The sequence below is a fragment of the Stegastes partitus genome, unplaced genomic scaffold (genome assembly GCF_000690725.1).
Source record: "Stegastes partitus isolate 25-593 unplaced genomic scaffold, Stegastes_partitus-1.0.2 Scaffold2123, whole genome shotgun sequence".
NCBI classification, from domain to species: domain Eukaryota; kingdom Metazoa; phylum Chordata; class Actinopteri; family Pomacentridae; genus Stegastes; species Stegastes partitus.
Genome location: NW_007579854.1, coordinates 32,581 through 56,416, shown reverse-complemented (window position 1 = coordinate 56,416; position 23,836 = coordinate 32,581). Strand labels below are relative to the sequence as shown.

Genomic DNA, 23,836 nt, shown 5'->3' with positions numbered 1-23,836 from the left:
CCCCTCTTTAGCATCTTGCAGATCATTGTTTTTGATATTTATTAATTTATAGACCACAAGCTCACTGTCTTCAGTCACATCAGTCTCGTCAACAGGTTTTAGCAGAAACGCTGAAAAATCCTATCATACGCTGCCTGCTCCACGACAAAGCTAGCAGCTGGCACTTAAACAAATGATTTAGCATTAAAGAGTCAGATGTGACCCTATTGGACCAAAATGGAGTCAAAACAAGAGTAAATATTGGATTTACTTTGATCCAATGAACATAAAAATTACAAGAAGTAGCTGTTATTAAGTGTCAGATCAGAAAAAGTCAATCATGGCTGACTAAAATCATACCTACCGACCCTCTAACCAATCGATTTAATGTCATTATAACATATTCAGTAAAACAAACATTATGAACTACGCCTGTTTTGCTGTGTTCACACTCAAGCGTTAAGTGTTGACAATACAGGTGGGTGAACACCTTAACACATCCAAGTCGGTGATTTTTTAGATGAGCAGCCACACCGACAGCCTCTTTGTCATGATGTCAGTCAGTTTGGAGCCGACTCTGACTAAATGAATGTTCAATAAATTAGACCTAGCAGCCTCCATCAGGTTGGGCGAATACAAAGTCGTGAAACTCGGGAGTTGTGACACTCCAGTCGCCAAAAATAATGAATTAACCCTGTCAAGCTATTGATGTAATGCTTTTCTCCATATAAAAGCAACCCTCAATTCACAATCGACCAGTCGCCCTGGAGACTACAGGCCTAGAAAACAATAAATAAAGCATTTTCTCAATGATTGTATGCATTTTTAGACAATATTCAGCGCCAGCTTTGTTACAGAGCAAAGCAAACAGCATGCATTGATAAAGAAGGACATCTTTTACTCATTTAAACGCTTTTATTGTTGTATTAATATCTACTAAAAGTGTCTCTTTGGCTGTCTTCTGTTTACTTTTCTGCTCTTTCTTCCTGTCTTGTATCATTATCTTTAATCTTTATCTCCACCTATCAATACTGCCACTCCTCCTTTGTCTTCCTGTATTATATCTTTTGAAAAGACAAGATCTTCATGTTTCCTTCTGTCTCTCTCTCTCCCTCTGCTGCACTTTGAACAGAAGACATGGTTGAACAGCTGAATTCTGAGCTGTCTTCATCCTCCTCTCTGTATCTTAACTCGCTGCTTTTCAAAGCGCAGCATCTGCCGTGCCTGTTGGACCACTGCAATACAGAGTTTTAGCTACCTCCAGCTCCCTCCCTCCTTGTATTTTCTCCCTTTCCCCTTCTCCTCCTCCTCCTTCTACAATACTCTTCTCAATTCCCTCCAAAGTAGAGGTCAGCCTTTAAGTGTTGTATCATTGCAGAGAAGAGCCTCGCTTTCTATCTGCCTCCTCGCCACTGTGGTTGAAGCTCCATCTGGAGCAAGGACTTGCTGCTTTCTCAATTTATCCTTCCCCACTTCCCTTCCCTCATTCTCTCTCGCCTCTCTCTGTTTTCCAAATTGTTTATTGCAAAAATGTTGGCCCGTTGCAATGAAAACTTCTCACCCTGTATCCGTCTCCTCTCTCGCTGTTCTCAACTCTATCTCTCGACTGCTTGACTTCCACTGTCAAGTGCTGTATTAGCGCATAAGGGAGTCCATCTCTCTCATCGCCCCTTATTTCAAATTCTCCAAATATCCCATCACTCCTTCCATCCATCTGCACCACTCTCTCCTCTTTTTTCACTCCCAAGAACTAAAGTCTGTCGTGCGATGCCGGACCACCGAACATGAACTAGAAAATGCTGGAAATGACATTTTGCCTCATCAGGCTTCAGGTTCTCTTGTTGGATTTAATTATTCGTCTGGTTGTACTTTTTTTTTTTTTCCTCCATCATGCCAAATGAATCAGAAAACATCTTTTTATTTCAATCACAGCCCAGCAATGTCCCCGTCTTTATACTCAAACTAGCTGCTGTTCGTGCTGCTTTTCTCTGCTGACAATGTTTTGAACCGTGGGTTTGAGCCAGCGCAGTCAACAGTAATCATTAGAACCAAAACTCCATATTTATAATGACAGACCTTATTACAGTGTCATTTTTTTTTTCCCCAGCACTAGCCGTCCCTCTCACCTCTTTTTTCTTTTCAAATGCAGCCTCCGTTGTGTGATGTTGGACCAACCGCACCAAAGAGTGGGAAGTCTCTCTTTTCAAAATATCATTAAAAGCCGGCCGGGCTCACCAGCTAGTTAGGCCATCAAGTTGCACAAAATGGGTTATTAAAAAGCTGAGACAGTTTTTCTTTGAGAGTAACTGTTTGAATTGGACGCGTTGATGCACTTTAGCTCATCAGACTCCGGGGTTTGTTTATATCCTCTGTTTTCATTTGTTGCACTTATTGAGCACTTTTGGCACCATGCGGTATTACAATAACACGCTGTTTGCTATCTCAGTCTCCTAATGTCTTTGTTTGGGGCTTTTTCTCTTGAACAAAGCTTTTGACCCAGTCTGCACAAAGTAATTATTAGTGCCTTGTTCAGCAACGGTGCAGCAGAAAACATCTTTTTTTTTTTTTTTGCAAACCCATCACCTAAAAATTGCATTGATGTGGAACAAATGCATCAGCAAATATCCAGGAAACATAACTATGCTTTTTATCAACATACACTCCATTTACATCTAATTACTTCCTGCATCTTGGGCGGATCAGATGGCTTGCCAATCTGAAGAAGAGGAAAAAAACTGTGTAAATGCATCCTAGATCCATTTAGGATGGCGTGAAATCCTATTGTTTAATTCACTTCCAGAGTTGGTTTGAGACGCTGAAGAGATGTAAATGCAGCCACGTACTTAACTTTTACTCCTCCCAGTAGGGTAACTGTGTTAGTAAGCACTCTGAAGTAGCCTCTACATCGTCCTTCCCCTGTGATAACAGCAGCTGAAGTGAAAGTAGTCATTGTTCTCCCCGTCGCTTGAAACAGTGGAGGGTGCAACAATCTGTTGTAATGTTTATTTGATCCCAGAGCAGAGCAGACACTTAATAATCTGTGTAGGTGAAAGAAACGTACGTCTCACTTGTGGTTGATAAATAAAAGTCATTTCTGTGTGTGTGTGTATATGTATCACCTTATAGATAGGTGGTAGCTGTTAATGCTAATTGTTGACTGCTGTAAATGAAGTGTTAAGGTACATGTTATGCATCTTATGTTATTGTTCTTTGGGCTTCTTTCAGTTACACTGACTTGTAGCGCCACCAAGGAAACATTAACTTGGTAAATATTTGACTAAAACTATGATTTCTGTCTAAATCCTAATCAACATAATAACAAAATTGTCAGAGCTGCCACAAAACTGTGTCTAATACACTAACCCAGCCCACCTAACACCTCAGTGGCAAAGACATAGACTAGAAGATATTTAGAGTCTGACCAATGCTGGATTTCTGAGGCTAATGGAACAATTTTAAGGAGTAAAACTTCTCAATGTATCACTCATTCTGAACATATTTAAGTATCTACTGTGAAGTAGTGAATGTAAATAATGTAGTTCATGGCAACTCAAGGCCTTAAACATACGGATGAACTTCTTGAACTGAAGATTAAAATGGAGAACAGGCAGTATTGTGACAATGGAATAGTGTTTACACAGCTTTAAGAAAATATAACAATATAGTATATGCAAGCTTTGTATTTAAAAGGGAAAATTATTTACTTTCCAGCAATGTTTTTCACAAACATCTTACTATGACGACACTGCTTGACTCCGCACCTCACTCTGCAACATGTGCTGCGAGTGTCTGTAAAAGTTGAAGCTGCTCTACTGGACAAACTATGTTGTGGCCCCATTTCTACAGCATCTTTTTCTCATTTATGTTCTGAACACACAAAAAAAGTTTCATATTGCTGCATAAATGCTGATACTGATGTATCTGTAATAAGCCAGTATTGGTTAATAATACTGGCTGAATACGTTGCCAGATAAAATGACCCAGGAAGTATGCATGTGCTCAGGAAAACATATCAAATTAGCTGCATCTGTACGTATTTTGTCGGAAATTGCCTCATTTATACTTTGATAGTTTCTCTTGTCCCCTGTTCCCGATGTTTATCTCCATCCCTCACGCTCGCTCACCTCTCTTCTCTCCAAAGTACAGGGTTTGTTGTGCAGTGTTGGACCATTGCAGCGAGGAGTTGTCGCTCTCGGCCACCCGACAGGTCAGCGTCACCGTCCCCCCCACGGACACCGTCTCATCTGAGGTCACCGGCTGCAAGGGGTCGTCGTCTAGGTAACAGCAGAGAGGAGACACAAAAAATAAAAATCATAAGACAGAGTGACAGAGAGGCAACGGAGACAAGTCACAGAGACACTGCGCTCATATGAAAACACAAACAAAAATAGAAGCACACAGCAACACACAAATCAGATAAACCCACAAAATGCATTACCCGCCTCACTCTCTCTCTCTTTCTCCCTATCTGCCCCCCGCCCATCTCTTTCTCTGCTTGTCAGATTATCTATATATCTCTATCTGTCTTTCTGAAAGCACAGACACAATGCGCGGACATGCTGTCAGAGGGACAAAAAAAGCTGACAAATGGCTATCTGGTTGTACGTCTGCGAGGCCAATGTAGGAGCAATGAGTCAGTAGCAGCCCAGGCACCCAGAGACTGCACGACCTGAGGGACCAGCAAAAGATGAAGAGACCGTGGCAGACAGTGGCTCCCGACGGGTCAAAGCAACAACAAGCGCGCTGTCTCGTACCTCTAATGGCGTCGCAGCCCTCTTTTGTCAATATCTGTGTCACTTTTTAGCGCCATGCATATGTATCGGCTGCTACAGAACAAGCTCAAACGGGATAGGCATTATGGAAATGAGCAGGTCAGAGGGAAAGAGAATGAGAATACAAATGACCCGGCATAATGAAGGGATTCTAAAGGCTGTAGCTGAAACTGGAACACCACAAAAACCACTGAAGAGTGAACTGTCTGGGTGTGTAACAGTATTCAAATTGGCTCAAATTATGGTATTTAACAGTGCTCCCTTGATAACGGGTGATGGTGCACGCTAATTCCGCTCTCCATTCAGCACGGGTGGCAAATGACTTTGTGAATCAGAAACAAGACGTGTGTACTAAAATATGCAGCCCCTCGTTACGGCAAGTAATGCGGTCGCTCGCTGCGCTTCTTTTTTTTTTTTTTTTAACGTGAAGTTACCGCGGCCTCCAGTGCACCGAACCCTCCCTTTCCCGCTCACTTCAAAACGTGCCAGCGCTCGCTCAAACTAATCTTGAGCAAAACAAAAATATGGCATAATTGACGACAAGACCAAGCCAACGGAGGGAACATCTCTTAAGAAGATATGCCTCAAAGCGGTCCCCTCACCCCTGAAAATACGGCGTGTATAAATAGTTTAATTGGAACCAAATTGTCAAGCGGGAGACAGGTTTATATTCGGTGCGGAGCGTTATCACATCCTTGCACCGGCGGTGGAATTGATTTTTTTTTTTTTTTTTTTTTTTCTGCAGGAAGAACATCTGCTTAAGTGCGCTTCGGCGGAACTCCCATCAAGACATGAAAGAGGGGGGCACACGAAGAGAGGATGCAGAAGAGGAGGCGAGCAAACTAACTGCATGTAGCATCAAAAAAACACACATCACAGTACATGAACCGAGAGCAGCAGGTAGGGAACTGTGGGCATCTTTTTAATAATTTTAAAGCCGGACAGCCGGTTCAGCATCTCCGAGAACATCAGTTATTAGACAAGAAGAAAAAAAAAACCTTTACATTTGCCTCTGGGCTGTGAGGATACAGAGCGATAACAGCTCTTAAAGGTACAGCCGCTGTTTGCCAGTAGCTTTAAAAAGACACTCAGAGGCTTCCAGAGCCCTCCGAGTCAGGAAGTCGCTGTCTCTGGTGTTTCGCTGCAGCTTTGACCTTGTGGTTAGTTTATCTAAGCACCGTGATGGCTGAGGGCTGACTGTGTGGTCAAGTGCACCGCGGATTAGTGTCTCCTTTAATAGCATCTTGGGCTAATTCTTGTGGCTGATCGCAAGAGCTCCTTCACTTGGCACGAACACTTTGGGTAAATTGGCTGTCCCAGTGCATCAGTCATCAAGCCAACCGCAATGATCTCCGACAAGTTAGCCAAACTTATGTCGTGCCTCTGGCCGCCACAGAGCGCTGGCATTTCTGACTAAGAACAACCTTTAAATGAGACTCAGTGTGACATTTGTGCTGCTAAAACAATATCAGTGGTCAATTAGTGACTCTTCAGGGAGGAGCTATGTGCTGTTCTGTATTTGAAAGGATCCGTTATATAACATAGACTATTTATCCCAAGAAAATCCCAGAGATTCTACTTTTTATTATTGGTAGACTAAATGTCAAACCCACTTTGTAGGAAATCATTGCAAAAATGCAGCCAAAGACTAACAAGAGTGTACAGCTTTTCCAAAATGCAGTTAAAAACGATCAAGTCTGATGCTTTTTGGAGCTGAAAACATGAATGACTATTAGCAGCCGACTGTAAAAACCGACTGTGTGACATAAACCAAAAAATGTACATAAACCATCAAAACACAGACATAAAGCCACACAAACAAGACAAGAAAAGAGACACAAAATGACACAAAGAAGACACAAACGAAACATAAAGCAACAAAAATTAGGCAAAAGCAAAATACAAAAGAAAAACCACACAAAACAACACGAACAAAGCTCAAAATAACGCAAACAAGATACAAAATGACACAAATGAGACACAAAACACGCAAGTATTACACAAAATGACACAAGAAAAACACGACACAAAGCAACACAACGCGTCAAAAATGAGACACGAAATGATAAAAAGCGAGACAAATCAAAAGGAGGCAAATGAGACATTAACGCCAAAAACAAGACAAAGTCACACAAAGCCAGATACTAAAGACAAGCAAGACACAAGGGTACACAAATAACACAAAACAACAAAAAATACGACAAACATGAACGAGCCAGATACAACAGAAAAATGAGACACAAAACAACCCAAACAAGACACAAACCGACAAAAACAAGATACGAAACGACACAAAATGACAAAACGAGACACAAAAACTACAGCCAGTGTTGATTACACTGGCAACACAATACATGATTGGAAAGTCCAGTTACAGTATTGAACAGAAAACCTCATATTCTACTGCAGAATCTGTCATCAATTATACAGGATGAGGTGTGTCAGAAAAGTTCAGGACTGGTGTCACAAAAGATATCTTTCAAATCCAAACTACAAACTACAAGTTTTCTCCTTCCAAGTCATCCCCCTGGAGTCAAACACACTTTCCCAGTCTTCTCTGCCTTCACACCGCCATGCACTCCTGGAAGGATTCTTCCTGAGATCCTCTGCAGCTCCATCATCGCAGCCATCTTGATGTGGTCCACGTCTTCAGAACGGGTCCCCTTGATGACCCCCTTGAGCTTGGGGAAGAGGAACAAATCCCACAGAGCCAGGTGGGGTGAGTAGGGAGGTTGCTCCAGCACGGTGATGTTCTTCTCAGCCAGGAACTGTGGGATGCTCAGGACATTGTGAGCAGGTTGTCATGGTGAAACAGCCACGACTTGTCCTGCTACAACTCTCGTCTCTTCTCACTGAATGAAGCAAACGCTGCAGGATCTCTTTGTGCTGGTTGATCGTCTGAAGGGGAAAACTGGTAGTTTGTAGTTTGGGTTTGATGTATATCTTTTGTGACACCAGTCCTGAAACTTTTCTGACACACCTCGTATAAAGCTCCTACCTCCATCTCCGTCTCACATCTCCACCTACCATTTTGCAACTGGCTGCAGCTCGAGCACACCAGCTCACGTACTCACTACTCAAATACTGTAAAACGATGTGGCAAGTTGTAATATTTGACTAATTCAGCCACGTTTGTTTAAGCAGAAGATGTATTCTGAAGAAAATAACGATATTGGTTGTTTAGGTTCTTAACTTTTGTGACACACGTCCTAATTAACTGTTTAAGTAAATTATAACTGACGCTGTGAAAATACAGTAAAATACCGGCAACAGTAATTTTACAGGAAAATTTGTCACAGTGCAGCTTATAAGAAGTCATAGTCCCAGGTCATAGTATGTAGAAAACCAACAGCGTGTAACATCACAGACAATAATCTCTATCCGCTTGTGCAACCAGCATTTAATTAGAAATTTACCGTAAAACATCATTTCTTCATACTTCAGTCTGTAACATAAGGCCTACTTGAGTCTCAAAGTGGAAACCACAGCGTTTAAAAGTCTTGTGTACTCAAATTGTGTGTAATAAATGACGATCCATTCGTAGGTCCGCCGGAGCCAAAGAAAATAAATTCCACAAATCTCCTTCTCTTTGTCATTTCGCACATTTGTTTGTCTTTTTGCTATTTGGTCATTTCTGGGTCTTTCATTTTCATTTAAAACTATTGATCCGGGCCGCCAGGTTCCTTAAAGGTTAGAGACGAGAGGAGAGGGTCCGTGGAAGATTGCAGGTTCGATCCATGAACTGGCAGAGTAAATCTGAAGGCAGCACTTAAAGTTTGTTCATTAACGCGGTGCCGAGGCGTTTTTATTTCCGACCGAAAAGATCAGGCTGTGGTTGGAGTTCGTTACGCAAACTTTGCGTATCAATTAATGCGAGCAAATAAACAAAGGTTAATCTCACTCTTATGGACCATAAGGCTTAAAATGCTTTAATGATGATTAATGGTGCTCCTCATATTAAATCTAAAGCTCCACTAAGGCACACAAACGGCTGGATGGTGAACAGCACATGAGCATTGTTCAGTCATATATTACTCACATATAAGTTTGGCTGTACGGAGACACTCTGTGAACCCTTTAGCAATATTTTAAATGGTTTTAGATGGTTAGCCGCAGCGGGGATTAAGATGGGTGCCAGAGAGATGAGACTATTTGAAATAAGTTAATAAAAAAACAAGCTTGTGTGGTTAGCACATTTTGTGATACATTCTTTTGTGGCCAAAACCGGTTCACACAAAGCGCTAGAGAGTCGCTCCGCCACGAGAATACGACCCCAATAAGCCTCAGATACAGATACAGCTGTTCTTCTTACCTCCGAAGCTCCTTAAGAGCAAAGTTAAAGGGGGGAAACCAAGTTCAGCCAGAGTTTAAACAGTTAAGTCGGGCTAAATACTCAGGCTGCAAAAAAAAAAAAAAAAAAATGAAAGGAGGAACCTATCTATCCTTAGCAGACGTTAAGTTAAACACTGCAGCTCGCTCTTCTTTCTTCTTCTCCCTTCTCACAGCCACTCCGGCCCCCTCCTCCACTCCAACCCCCCACGGCTGTAAGCCCGAGGAAGACACGGGTATTTAAAGCAACATAATTTACACTTTCCCAAGCCAGCAACAAGGTGAGAGAACGGCGAGGTAGAAAGGCTGACGGGGATATCAAGTCAAAAAGGGGGGAAGGGAGAGATGGATGGATGAGGGTATGCAGAGGAAGGAGGGTTGGTGATAAAACGAGGTGGGAAACAGTATGCGAAAAAAAAAAAAAAAACGGGAGAGGAGGGGAAAGAAGTGAGACAACAGAGGAAGTGTGAGGAGCTCGTGGGCTTTCCAGTGATGGAAAACAGAAAAAGGGGGAAAGTTAAAGGAAGAGGTCAGCTTTTATCCTTTGAGAAATTTGATTCGCCTTATTGCCAAAAAAAAAAAAAGATGGATTATGACAGCGAGATAGCACATTCCAAGACTTAAGCCAATATTTCCTCACTTCCCGGTGGAGCTATAATGATTAATTATATAATGAATAACAATAATTAAAACTTTACAAAGTGTTTTACAGACAGGGCAAAAAAAAAAAAAAAAGGATGAACACTGAACAACAGGAGGCTGGTCGGTCCAAACAGGGTAAAATATTCCAGATAAAATAACAAAACAAGTGGAAGAAAATAGAGGGCAAAAGTGTAAACACAGGGCTAAAAATGATAATAATAGCAGTAATTAAGCAAATAAATAAGTGAATGAATAAAGAATAAAATTTACAATAGAATAAATAAAGTTCAAGAAGTTAATTAGATGATAAAAATAGATGATAGCAATCGTAAAAAAAAGTAAGATAAATATGTAAATAGGTAAATAAATAAAGAGAATAAAATTAGCAATAGAATGAATAAACCTAAAAAAAAATTGGATGATAAAAATAGAGGATAAAAACAATAATAAAAATAGAAATCGATGAGTCAATCAAGAGAAAATGAATTATTAACTACGGTGGCCAACTAACATTCGCCATAATGTTGTTAAATTTGTCAATAAAGTTTACATTGTAATAACGTCCTGCACATAAAAATAGATTTTATGGCCTCTGGGAACGTGTGCGTCGCAACTTTAATGATTTAAAAAAAAGTAGAACACAAACGCTAACAGTTGTTCACAGTTTAAGGTGCCCCGTCTGTTTTAAACACATCTCTGTTATTGATGACTTTTCATTGCAGTACTGCTGCGTCCCACCGGGGGTTAATTCCCTCAATAGCTCAGCTTATTGTTGTCATTACAGTGCTGTGCCGTAGTGCTTGTGCAGGAACTAAATCTGGTTCTCACTATATCTCTACGGCAATCCATATCTGGATGTAAGTGTATTTCATTTTTTAAAACTATTCCTCTGATAAAAAGCAGCTCTTCTCCCCAACGTCTCTCTCCGTTAAAACAAGAACAGACAGAGAAAAAATTCAAACCACCTTGGCCATCTCCATGTTCACCCCCTTTTTTCCTTCTCCCTCCATCTGTCTCCCTCCTCCTTCTCTCCATCTGCCCCGATGTCCTCCTCGGTTTCCTCTCAGCCTCCCTTCACCTCTCCGCCCTTCTGTCGAGCCTCCTCCTCCCCCCTCGCCTCCCCCCTTCTCCTTCCTGATCAACTCATTTATTTCTCTCCATCCTTAATTCCTTCTTTTCCCTCCTTTTTTTTTTGTGTTCTCCCGGGGAGGCTTTACAGTGTTTCTGCTAATTAACTCAGGTTAATGAACTTTATTTACTATAACACAAGTGTGTGTTTGTGTGTGGCGTGCGCATGTCGATGCGATGAGATGTTTATCCACATATTTGTGCGTGTGTGGAGCGCGCAAAGTGTGTATATTTGCAGTTTAGGGTGTAGCTGTTGCATTGCAGGGAGGTAATTATCTGACTGTGTGTCATTATGTGCGTGTCTCTGCCTGTGTGTGTGTGTGTGTGCGAGCTTCAAGAAGCTTATTACTTGTGAGGATTTGTTTGCATGCAAGTGTGTGTTTGCGCTCAAGCATAGTTGTATTTGCTTTGCGGGGAAGGAATTTATCTGTTTGTGCACAAGTGTGTGGGACGAAGTATGTGTATCTGTGTGATTTATGAGAGTTTTTTTTTTTTTTTATCTGCATGTGGTTGAGGCTGCGTGTGTGTGCGTGTTGGCGTGTGCGTGTCCTATTGTTGCTGCACACAGAGTGCGGCGCTCTGGTGTGTGACAGTCGCAGCAGCCATGTGTCACGGTGCTGCTGACGCCGTACGCGTTTGATGGGGAAACCACGCCAACAGCGTGCGGGTTTGATATGGCGTGGCATGATACAGGCCATTACACACACACACAGGCATCCACTGGCGCACAACTGCAAGAATGCCGACCCCTCCCACCACCACCACCACCACCACCACCGCAACCACACACAGCAGCTCACATACATTCATGAAACATACAAACAGGGAGACGTGAACATTTGTCAAACAACGCTCGCAGAAAACCACAAATACATGAAAAAAATGTATTCGATCCGGTTGGACACATGCAAACACCCTATTCACAGAGTGCACAGAGGACACATTCAAGAAGACACACACACATGGACACACACACAGAGCAGCCTCCCCCCACATCATCCATCTATGCCCAGCTGTCCCCTACTACCACCCATCCCCCTGGGCATGTGTGTATATCTGAGAGTGTATTTATATTTATATAAATATATATAGGGGTGTGTGTGCCCTTCTGCCCACCTCTACCGTCTACAGGCTCCTCCACTCTCATCCCTCTCTCCATCCCCCACTCCGCCTGCTGTGAGTCGAAAGATGCAAATTCAAACCAGATATTTCAAAAGTGAATAAGAAACTAAACATCTGCAATGTATAACAAGTTTTTTTTTCTTAGTTTTTCTTCAAGTAGCATCTCCCCACCACCACCACCACCCTTCTATTTCACTCCTCCTGCTTGTGATGTACAGAGCTGGTGTCAGCGAAAAAAAGCCTTTGTTTTAGTTGTTTTTTTTTTCTTTTCCAGCTGATTTTTGCAGCATTTAATAGAGGGATTGCGATTCTCTTCTCTTTTTTGTTCCGTCATTCGAGGGCCGTCGAACAAATTACTCATAATCTTTAAGGGGTGTGGGCGGGGAAGCGAGGGGTGGGATTGGTCTGTGTATTTGGGATTTAAGCACCCCCCGCCTGCAGTCTTAGCACAAACAAACTCCTTAGCCTTTAGTTTTTGCTCAAGCCCGCCTTTTTTTTTTTTTTTTTCCTGAAGGATGAGGGTTTGAGCCCAAACACATCCCCCCCCTCTACCCCCGACACTCTCATCGCATCAAGTACCCCCTCCAAACCACCCCACCCTGCTGCTGCTGCCTGTCAAACATAGTTAGCTCAGAGCTCAGACAATCCCCCTCCTCATCCTCGCTCACACACAAACACACCATCAGCATCGCAGCCCAGCAGAGTGTCTGCAGCAGCAGCAGCAGCAGCGAGGCGCCAAGCCGGCCGCCCCACCCTGCCACTGGAGCAGCGCTGTGAGAAAGAAAACGAAGGGTGAGGGAGAGGGTGAGGGAGAGGGGGAGAGAGAAGGGAGTTCAGCTTGCAGAAAAGGGCAGCACCATCACTGCTGACAAAAGAAAAAGAATAATGATTTGCCAGGAAGAGAAAATACAGGGAGAGTTGAGGGAGCGAGAGGAAGATAGAGGAAGGTGGAGGGAAAAAAAAAACCAAACAGAGGGAAAGAGAATGAAACAGGGACGGAGAGAGTGAGAGGTGAGCGAAGGACGTGGCAGAAATAAGCATATATAGATAGATGAGAGCAATGAGGAGAGATGACAGGGTGACTTAGAAAGCGGACAAAAGAAACCGAAAGACCGAGACACAAAAAAAAAAGAAAAAACAATGAGAGCAAGATGGAGGGAAGTAGAGCGGAGCAGAAAGAAAGTGAGGGAAGAGACAGAAATGCAAAGAAAGAAAAACAGATTGAGGAGATGCTGACACATGTGGTGAGGTGGAGAGAAATAAAAAAAACAAGCACAGGGAGGTAATACAATGCATGAACACAATCATTCCTCCTCTCTGGTCTGAAGTCGTCTCCTTCTGAGGTGACTTTACTATAAGTGGTTGGGGACAAATACGACCATCCTCAATCATAATTACATCTGCTAGGCAGTCAAATTAGGAGGGTATCTTCCATTTTGAAGGACTTTTTAATCTGAAGTTCTTGTGTTTCCGTGTGCCACAACAGGAGGGATAGTTCCTAGTAGTCATCAAAGCGAGCAACTCCTTTAGGAACCTGCAAGAGCTTCAGATCCACGACATGTCAGTTTCAGAACGGTGGGTTTCTTTACATTAGTAGCAGCCCAGTTATATTTAAATCAGGTAGTTCAGTTCAGTGAGGCAAGATGTACTGATCAAATGAAACAAAAATCTTTGTTGTGAGGGGAAAATATGGGTGTGGAGGTCTGGGTGGTAGAGGGGCATGTAGAACATCTGACTTTAAACCCCCCCAGTGTTGATGCCCCATCATAGGTCTTCAGTTCACATCATTTTAGGAACAAAATCTACTAACTTTTTCTAATCAGGCTCGTCGGTTTGCTAAGTAGATGCTTGCGTTGCCCTTGGCTCCTATGGCTGTTTGTGAAATGCTGGCGATGACTTTGCTGTTTTTATAGGTTACAGATTACACTGTTGCATCGCGCTAACGTGATTATTCCTGAGGTGTGTCGAGCGCAGTGGGCGGATGTAGCGCAGGTTATCTGGAGAATTTAGAACTTCCCACTCTGTTTAGGCGCCGTAGACGGAGAGCAAACACATATCAAAGCATTTCCAAATCTGGTAGCAATTACTTCAATTACAAGTCTTTTAATAATTAATTATAAAGCATTCATTTAGTTTTCCTGGCACGTGTGCAGTCGCTGTACACAGACGTCTGCACGAAACCTTGCGGGTTTGAAATTTAGGTCACTTGGACCCTTGCGGACAGGCAGACGTGGAAAACATAAAATTACCTTTATTTGCCACAACTGTCCTTCTCTTTCTTTAAAAAATACCATATTTGCAATGTAATGATATTGTAAAAAGCAGGACTTTGAGAACTGTTAAAAGGGAAATAAGAAAGCTTTTTTAGAATGTGGCAGAATTGCAAACCTACTCTCGTTCTCTGTTGAGTTTTTCTCCATTATTACCTGATTTTGTTTTCTTGTTTACTGGAGGGACTGCTTGTTACATCATATTTGCCTCTATTATCATCTCAGAAGTGTTCTGACACCATTCTTGTATTGCAATACGATGTAAACTGCTTTGGTAATTTGGTTCATTTCTAACAGCGCTGCCAGCAAAGCTAACACAGGGTCTCCCATGGATGTGTCTGTACTACTGGATGTGACTTCACACTTCTTATAGGACACAGCAGCTGGTTACAGATTACACTGTTGCATCGTGCTAATGTGATTATTCCTGAGGTGTGTCGAGCTCAGGCTATCTGGAGAATTAAGAACTTCCCACTCTGTTTAGGCACCGTAGACGGAGAGCAAGCAGGTATCAAAGCGTCTCCAAATCTGGCAGCAATTACTTCAATTACAACTCTTTTAATAAATATTTATAAAGCATTCACTTCGTTCTCCCGGCACATGTTGCAGCGCTGCACACAACCGTCCACACAGGGTCCGCTGCACGAAACCTTGCGGGCTTGAAATGTAGGTCACGGAGAACCTTACGGACATGCAGACGTGGAAAGCACGAACTGACCTTTATTTGCCACAACCATCTTTGCACGTGCAGAAAAGCAAGACTTTCAAAACTGTTGCAATGGATGTACGGTAGTTTTGTTAGAATCTGGCAGGACTGTCAACCTACTGTGGGAGTTTTTTCTCCATTGCTACCTGATGTCGTTTCCTGTTGAATGGAGGGCCACTGTGTGAACCCTTTGTCAGAATTAATTGACAGAAAGCCGAGGGTCAACTTTGGCTAACAGCAAATTGCTGACTGGCTGGACCAACAATAAGCAATCAGAACGAATGCAACAACCTAAACTGGCTAACTCCAAATGTGAAAGCTTCACATGAGCTAAACAAGAACATTAGGAAGTATTTTTATATACGGATCAGTTCTGGATTTTGAGCTCTATTTCTGCTGAAGTGGACTTAAGTGAGATGACTGATACTGCCAGTACGCATACCTCTATACTAGACCTGAATCTGAACATGTATGTCCCGTAAGCTTTGTCGAGCTGCTAATCATAATGAAAACCACCATTCAGCCACTGCTTGTTACATCATAATTGCCTCCATAATCATCTCAGCAGTGTTTTGATACTGTTCTTGTATTGTAATACAATGTAAACCGCTTTGGTAATTTTGTTCATTTCTAACAGCGCTGCCAGCTAAGCTTCTTGAAAAATGAATTGGACACAGACTGACAGAGAGACAGAGGAAGAGCGATGTTTTTGATTTTAAAGAGGGGAGCCCTGTTACTGCACCAGTGCAGGCGCAGAGTTTAAAAAAAAAAAAAAAGGATAAATCATCACTTGATAACAAAAAAAAAAAGAAAACTGAGCTTTATCTGTCCATCTGCACACACACACACACACACACACACACACACACACTCTTGCGCGCACACACACAGAGGAAGATAAAGAGAGTGAAATCTTTAATGCCTTGGCAAATGCACTGACTGCCCCTGCCAATAGGCCACTTAAAGAAATGAGTAGTCAATTACCAGAAGTCTGCCCTTTTGACTAAGATCACTGGACCTGCAATGGGGGAGCCTCGAAATCTGTTCTCTCTGTCTGTCTGTACAAACAAACACCGATTTTTCTGAAAGTTTCTGATCTAAAAGTGTGTCACAATCAAACGCTGTTACGTAAGCATGAAATTGACATGCACACTGGGTGATCGTTTATTATCATTGTTTGCGTTTCAGTGAAATTATCTCCCGTTGATTCTACAGTTTCACCAAATTGTGTTATCTAGATTACTGATTCTGATTAAAAACTTGCACGTGATTCATTAAAGTTGTTGTTTTTTGGGTATGAAAAGGTTTTGCTTGATGTAAAGCAGAACAGCACGGCGCGGCTCGCTGGTCGCTTTGATCAAACGGGAAATCTTACAGAAGACAAAAGCGGAGTTTTCAACATTGTGGCAACAGTTTGGGGAAGACACTTTCACCATGGCAATCCCCCTGTGCACAAAGTAAAGTTCAAGTTCTTGGGCTTCACTTAGTGGGGCAGCATCAGGGCTCGACCTCACTAATGCTCTTGTGACTGAATGGGAGTAAATCCCTGCAGTCAGGTTTGTGGAAAGCCTTCCGAGAAGAGAGGAGACTGTTTCCTTTACAGATTAGTTCCCTTTTTTTTTTTTTGGAATGATCCATTCAGCAACAACAAACTGATATACAGTATATATATATATATATGTATTCACTTGTTTATTGTGGGAAAATATACAATGACTGCACAAACGTTACTGCAATATTCACGCACACACACTCCTGTATCATCCTAGAACACGCAAAAACATATATGTACTGACACAAGCAAAGTCGAGCAAAGTCACCACCTTCCGACTACACACACACACACACACACACACACACACCTATCCACTCGTAAAACCTTGCGATAACAGCAGGGACTTATAGGACAGGCACAAGAAGGATAGGGCTCTCGATGCCCAAGGAGGGCCGCAGATTAAAAAAAAAAAAAAAAAAAAAAGAGCAAGCAGTCCTCCTAAAGCTTCACCAGGAGAGAGAGAGGGAGGCTGAGGAGGATGAAGGAGGAAAGATGGAGGAGGTGAAAGAGGGAGAGATAGAGGGAGAAAACGAGGGAGGCAGAGGGGTGAGCCACTGAGCCAAGGGTGAAGAGGGAAGATATGCTTCAAATTAAATCATTTGGAACAAAAGAGGATTGTTGCCAAGCAACCCAGCCAGAACGGGGTTACCAGGGCAACAGAGGTGACCCGAAGCTTGACCTAAGAAATGGAGTCGCCCTTGTCATCCACCGGCACTCACGCACTCGCACAAACACACACCTCCAGCGCACTGGCTAACTCTGTGTATGCTGCTTTCGAGGTCCGTCCGACAAACGCAAACAGACGGCGGGTTTCTTTTAGGGGAAAAAAAAAATGCAGAACACAACTGAAATGTCATCCCCGTGGCACAAACAAAAACGCGGGGCTTTCAATCAAGAGAGGGTTTTAAAAACCGAGAGGGGACGGGGGGGTGAGGCGGTTAATGGACGATGTTAGCCAAAATCAACAGCTAGCGAAGCACAACACATAAACTGTCCAGTGTCCAAGATGAGCTTGTAGAATAAATAAATAGAGCTGTATTTTGTCACAGGGTTTTGGCAGCACTGTCAGTACACAAACACTTTTTTGAGATGATGGATGGTTCCCAGATTCTCCGTTAGTGAGGGAAAGGGTGCGCGGAGCCTTATTTAAGGGGCCTATTAGAAGGGTTTACAATTAGAGAGAATTTAGTTTAAAGACCCCCTCCAGTGAAAAACAAGATTTTTGGCTTGTTAGCATGTCCATATGGTGGTTTTTTTTATCAGCTAGGAGGCATATCAGGAGCAAAATAAGCAGTCAACACCATTGCTGAGCATTTCCATCCTGAAACTGCGGTGTGCTGATGACAAAAACGCAGATTCAGACTTGCAGGGTTTTCTACACAACCTGGGCAACCTGCAGGGTGGGGCTTTCTGTTTCTTGTTCAAACACGGAGGAGGCAGCGGTGTCACGTCACAGCTGAACCAGTTTCCAAACTTCTACATGTGTGACTTTGCAACACAGAGATGAGTTTTTATGGGTTTAATCAACAGCCAGAGAGGGAATTTAAAACTGATGGTACTGTTTTAAACGTGCATATTTTGCTGCTGATACCCAAATGTGAGAATTGAAAAAGTCTGATCTATCTAATGATGTATGATCTACATTTGTAAAGTGCTGGGTGAAACATTTTTAAAGTGTTTTTGGGAACATTTTATTGTGCCGTGACAGCCCCCAATGAGTGGAATATTTTATAGCTGAACAATAAACTTGTCTTGGCTGTCTAATAGATAAACTGTGCAATTGCGACACTGTTTTTACACTGCCTGGAACACAACTATGGATTTTTGCTCTGCACCTTCTTGTTGTTTATCAGCCACCATGTACATATATATCATTAGGGCTGCCTGAGCTTTAAGCAGTGCTTGTTGGATTGCTAAACACTCGATGAAACTCCACACCTTTCTGATGTCAAAAATGAATTTTTTTCCCCCTGTGTCATTTATAAGAGGTGTAAACATTTGCATCTTTAAACATGCTTGGCCTACATGTTGTACAAACTAGCTTGTTTCAACTAAAAAAACCTTCGAATGCACCCTATTTACAAGAGGAGCTTTTACAGTTTGCATCTCCCCTCTTCCAAGACTGCTGTCAGTGCAGATCTGATCAAAAATCCACTGAAATTATTCTAGAAATCCGCCTAGCATGCAGCGTTTTAAGATTTCTTGTTTTCTTCCTGTGCACAATTAGAAAAATATCAGAAAGCTGTTCTCATACACTACAAATCATGATACGTGCAGATGCTACTGAAGTCTTTGGTATCATGTCAACTCTCCTGTCTGGTTGCCTCCACTTGAAATCACAAATAAACGTGTTCTCTCTTCTCGTCATGTAATTGTTGGTGAGGTACATGAGACTGGATGTTCTACTGGATGTTTTTTTTTTGTTTTGTTTCAGGCAGACCTCTTTCCTTTCTTCTTTTCTCTCCTCTCGTCTCTGACTGCTCAGCAAGATGACATGAAAGGACGAAGGAGTGTTTTTTGCGAGTGTGTGTGTGTCTGTGTGTGTGTGTGCATGCACGATGGTTTGTGTGTCTCTCTTGAAATAGCACAGAAACACAAAGCAGGGCTGGGAGAGGCGGAAATGTTAATGTGGACCAAAGTTTGCACTGTGTATGTGTGTCTATGTGGTTCAAGATCTGCCTCCCTTTTCCTGGAAGTGTGTGTTTGTAAGTGTACTGGAACACTTTCGTTCTTCAATCCAGACATGTTCCTTCTCTCCGGGGACCACTTTGGGAACATGTGTCCTTCGTCGTGTGTGTGTGCGTACATGTGTGTGTCTGTGTGGCATACACAACCCTCCTCCCCCCCCTCCATCATGTCTGCAGGAATGCTTGTATGTCTTGTAACGACAAACGCCCACTAACGAACGCAACCTTTCAGATGGCCCCCACGGTTTGTCACTCCCAATCAAGACAATGGAGATCAATGGAACAAGCAAGGCGAGGGAAGGGGAAGACGAAGAAGATGAGAAAGAGGAGGTGGAGGAGGAGGAGGAGAGGCTCGCTGCTTCCAACAATGGCAGCACAGACAGAGACGGCGAAACAATAGAGGTTGGACAGTGGCGGTTTTATCTGGGTACACTGGTGAGTGGCGGGGCGCCTCCAGACATTGTTAGGGCGCCCCTTGTGGGCTAATTGACTAATTAGGGTCACTCTACGTGGGCTCAACTGTCATGGCTGCCTACGTCGAAGAACTGGCGCTGCCCTTGACCATCTGGTGACCCACTTGACATGAAGTAGAAGGGCAGAGCGTCGTCGTGTACGAAGCGTGCCCTTGGATGCACATGTGGCTGAAATGTGGAGCTTCTAGCAGCATTCTGATCAGAATAGACCGTCTGATCCTGCGTGATTCATCTCTACTGAGTGCAATTCCAGTGAAATTCAATGATCATGTAGCTGTAGATCTCCTTGAAGTTCCACCAATGTTCCCTGGACTATAATGACTTCAAAAAAAAATACATGCACATTGGCTCACAGAGCACTCCTACACACACTATAAATACATACCACACAGAGCATAATACAAGGTGGTGATATTACAGTAAATATAGTCAATAGGTGGGAAAAGATTGATAAGATAAGGCACCGCTTACGCAACCTATAATCTCCTGTGCTTTAAGAAGAAAGCCCTGATTTATTCTTCAAAAGAACCAGTATAACTGAATCTATTTGCTACTACTTACTGTAATGTATTCAAACAATGTATTCAAACTGAATTCATCACTGCTCAGTGTCTCCATCTAATTTTTTATTCTTGTCAGGGTAAAAGGAAAAGGCCTTTGAAACAAGACATTTTCAAACCATAAAACTCTTCGCATCTCCCTAAGATCAGTTGACCCGTTACTGTGATTCAAAAGAAGGCTGAGAACTGGGACACACTAAGCACGGAAACAGAAAAGCCAAACAGAATAATTAAAGCAATCAGTGTTAAAGAGTAAAATTATACTGCAGATATTCCTGGTTGTTTGTCTGCAGCTGTGGACGGGCAGGAACCATCACTTCAGGCAGCAGCCTAACTATCCGATATCCCGTAATAAAATGCAAATACTGAATAGATGTATCATCCAGTCCCTAATGTGTGCTATAAATTTAGATCATAAAGGTATACGTCAAGCTAAAAAGCTGGGAAAACACCAAACACCCACCACTATATATCTTCCTGCACGGAAGCACAGATGGCATGATGGATGTACAGTAGACTGTGCAGATGTGTGTGCACTGTACCAATCAATGTCATTTGAAAAACCCACGCCAACCGATCTAACACAGCGAGAAACTATGAAAAATAACCTAATTTTGCAGATTTGCCACCGTGGAGTTTCAAGAACTGCACATCTGATGGGATTTGTCAAAGTTCACCTAAAGTTTTCTCTCTTCCTCCAGCCCTTCTAATGAAAGACTGATTGCTTGGTCTTTTGTTTGGATGTTAAGATTGGTGACAAATCAGAGAAAATCATAGCATTGCAGGTTTTTATGGTGTTGTTCCGCCACAAACCTTCAGATCGACTTCTGTGCTCATTCTTTAAGTCTCTGAATCTTACTGGAGGAACCAAAGTCAGTCTTTGAAAGATGCTCTCTCATTTGAAGGAGGTGGAAACCATTGTTTATGTTACATTTGGCTGAGATCAGGTGACTGCCAAGCCACAGCAGATAATTCGATATGAGTGAAAGCGTAGTTGGTGAGTCTGACAAGCGTTGTTGCACCAGCATGTCAGAGAAAATCCCCCAAATTAAATAAGCAACGAGGTTGTTTGCATCGACACATCAGGAAGTTTTTCATTGGTTTGCACAGCAAATCTTTGTGGGTAAAACCTCTTTCAGAGCTATTTTCAAGGGGAGAATCAGTTGCTACTCCAGGGTTGGTACTTCTGAGTGACCCTGAAAAAGTCCTGTGAGGGTCTCGGCACTGATTGATTAAACTCTGAGAAGACAAGCGCTGATTGATTTAACTTGGACAGGACAACAAGCGCCATTTTTCTGCCCTCCTGATGTCCTTGTCGAGAAGGAGTCATTTCCTCTCTAAGGCCGCCATCAACAACATGAAATTCAACATAAAGGTTAAAATAACAAACTCTACTTGGTCCTACGTCATACTTGCTGATGGAACAGCAAACCACTCGTTGTCACGTTGACTCGATTTGAGTTAACACCTTGCACCTGTTCCAAGTTCCTGCAGGATAAAGTCGCCTAAAGGAGTGTTTTCTGATCTGACAAACTCATCAGTCAGGCTGCGTCACTTATCTGTGTCTTCCAAAACCGTTACGACTCACTGTTGGACAATGAATCTGTTATGGTTACGTTTTTGGCAAGATTGTGGTTTGGGAGAAATTGCAGTATAAGGTAAAAATTACCACGTTTTTGTAGAGAGATTAGAGAACCTTTGTTATTGTGGTTACAAAAAATGATTGCAGTGGACTGACGGTTAAAAGAAACCAGCGTTGTGTGTTGGTAGGAAACAAGAAATGAACAGATGCTTTAAGACTTTGTTACTTCAGAATAAGCATGTAATTTTAAGACACTTGTTGGAACAAGTGTTTTCCCTGGAAGAACACATTCTCAAAAGCATCTCCCCAACAAACAGACTACAGCGGGGTGTGTTCGGCAAATATTTTTTTCCTGAGGCCAACATATTTTTTCAGTTGTTTTCAATGGGTGTGTGGTAGATTTATGTACCACCTGAAAAAGGCAGCACCCGTATGTCTGTTCTGCGCTGATCACTGCATGTTCTGGGTTTTTTTTTCTAGTCCCAGAAGTTAAAAGAATGTCAACACCAGGTAAACTGCTCTCACTTTTAACTCGACCATCCGATCACAGTGGAACAAGTGTGGGACAAATAACCACACTGACCAACCATCACATCCTTCATGTGCTGCACAAGTGCTGAACAAGGACCGATGATGGAGGAGAAGTTAATACTGCCGGTTCCTGAGCACCCATATCTGAACCACACCACATCCCCAGAGTGCCACAAAATTAAAATGAGAAATAATGCTCGGAGGAACATTTACTTTGCTGTGGATCATCCAGGTGAGCAGAAGTCAGGCAGTTGATCAGCACTTGCAAAACATTACTTCCGTGGATATTTTATATCACAGCGACCAAAGCTGAAAGAATGCTGTGCTTTCCAAATGCTCTCAAGCGATCCCTGCTGGGCATAAGACCGACCTGTGTCCTGGAGCCTATTTTAGATATTTTACTAATTGCTTATTCATTTATGAAGGCTTGTGAAAATTACATTTTATTTCATAGAAGCTTCTAAAACTGTGGAAACCAAAGGGATAGGAAATCCAATTTCTCACTTCACTTTTCTGCTATGTTTCACTTCTCCAAGTTGTGATATATATGTATACATAAAAAGAGGAAGAACGATCTTTTATTGTCACAAATACATTAGAAATTCTGTGTGTGCATACCCAGGTGGGGTCGGAGAACAGTGTCAGTCATGATAAGGCCCCACTGGAGGAGATCAGGTTCAGGAACTTGCTAAAGGCCCAACGGTGGCAGCTTGAACCCTGAACCTCCTGATTAACTGCCAAGAAGCTCCACCACCAGGCCACCAGGACCAAAAACAAAATTCCATTTACATGCATTGTACTGACGTAAAGAAAAGCTAAGAGAATGTTCCTAAAACACTTAAGCTTAAACATCTAAATAGTAGTATTAAGTCTTAATTTCATATTTAGGTGAACTGATCCTTTCCGCTTGCTAGAGACGGGATACACAGATTTCTGACCTGGACGATTATCATGGGCGATATTTAGCATTCCTCTGATTATCTGTATTTAAATTGGCTGATTATTGATTAATTTAATGTGCTTCTTCATGTCTGATATCGTCGCCTCTCTCTGCGATCTCAGAAATGCTTCTCAAGCAGAGACGGCAAAAACTGAACAAGAAACACAAGTCGTTGCCACAAACCAGGACATTAGCTTCTCTCACAGCAGCTAATGGCTAGCGGCTAAATTAGAGGGCAGCTGCAGATTTCCTTGACACAGAGTCTAGAAAGCAATAAATAATAATAATGCTTTAAGATGTGGACCTTAGTGGGCAACAAAAAGGGATAGAGCAGTGAAAGATGAAGAAAAGAGAACAAAAAAAGGCGGCTGGAGACAAACTGATCATTGATCCCGCACACACAGAGGACAGTGTCTTAATTTAATCACTTCTATTTGTATTTTACATATTTAGTTAGGCTGCAGGGTGGCGCAGTTGGCAGCACTGTTGCAGAAGGTCGCCGGTTCGCGTCCCGGTGGGGACACCAGAATCTTTCTGCGTGGAGTTTGCATGTTCTCCCC

General features: G+C 42.5%; 1 protein-coding gene across 1 annotated transcript in view; it reads right to left on the bottom strand.

Moving 5' to 3' along the window:
• The window catches only part of LOC103374027 (cell adhesion molecule 3-like), a gene marked incomplete at its 3' end in the record, with an annotated part of 72,104 nt that overhangs the window by 26,267 nt on the left and 22,001 nt on the right, over positions 1-23,836 (bottom strand). Inside the window, exon 3 of the mRNA XM_008304043.1 lies at positions 4,104-4,253. Within this exon, the coding sequence (XP_008302265.1) occupies positions 4,104-4,253 (150 nt within the window). The remainder of the gene's footprint in view (positions 1-4,103; positions 4,254-23,836) is intronic.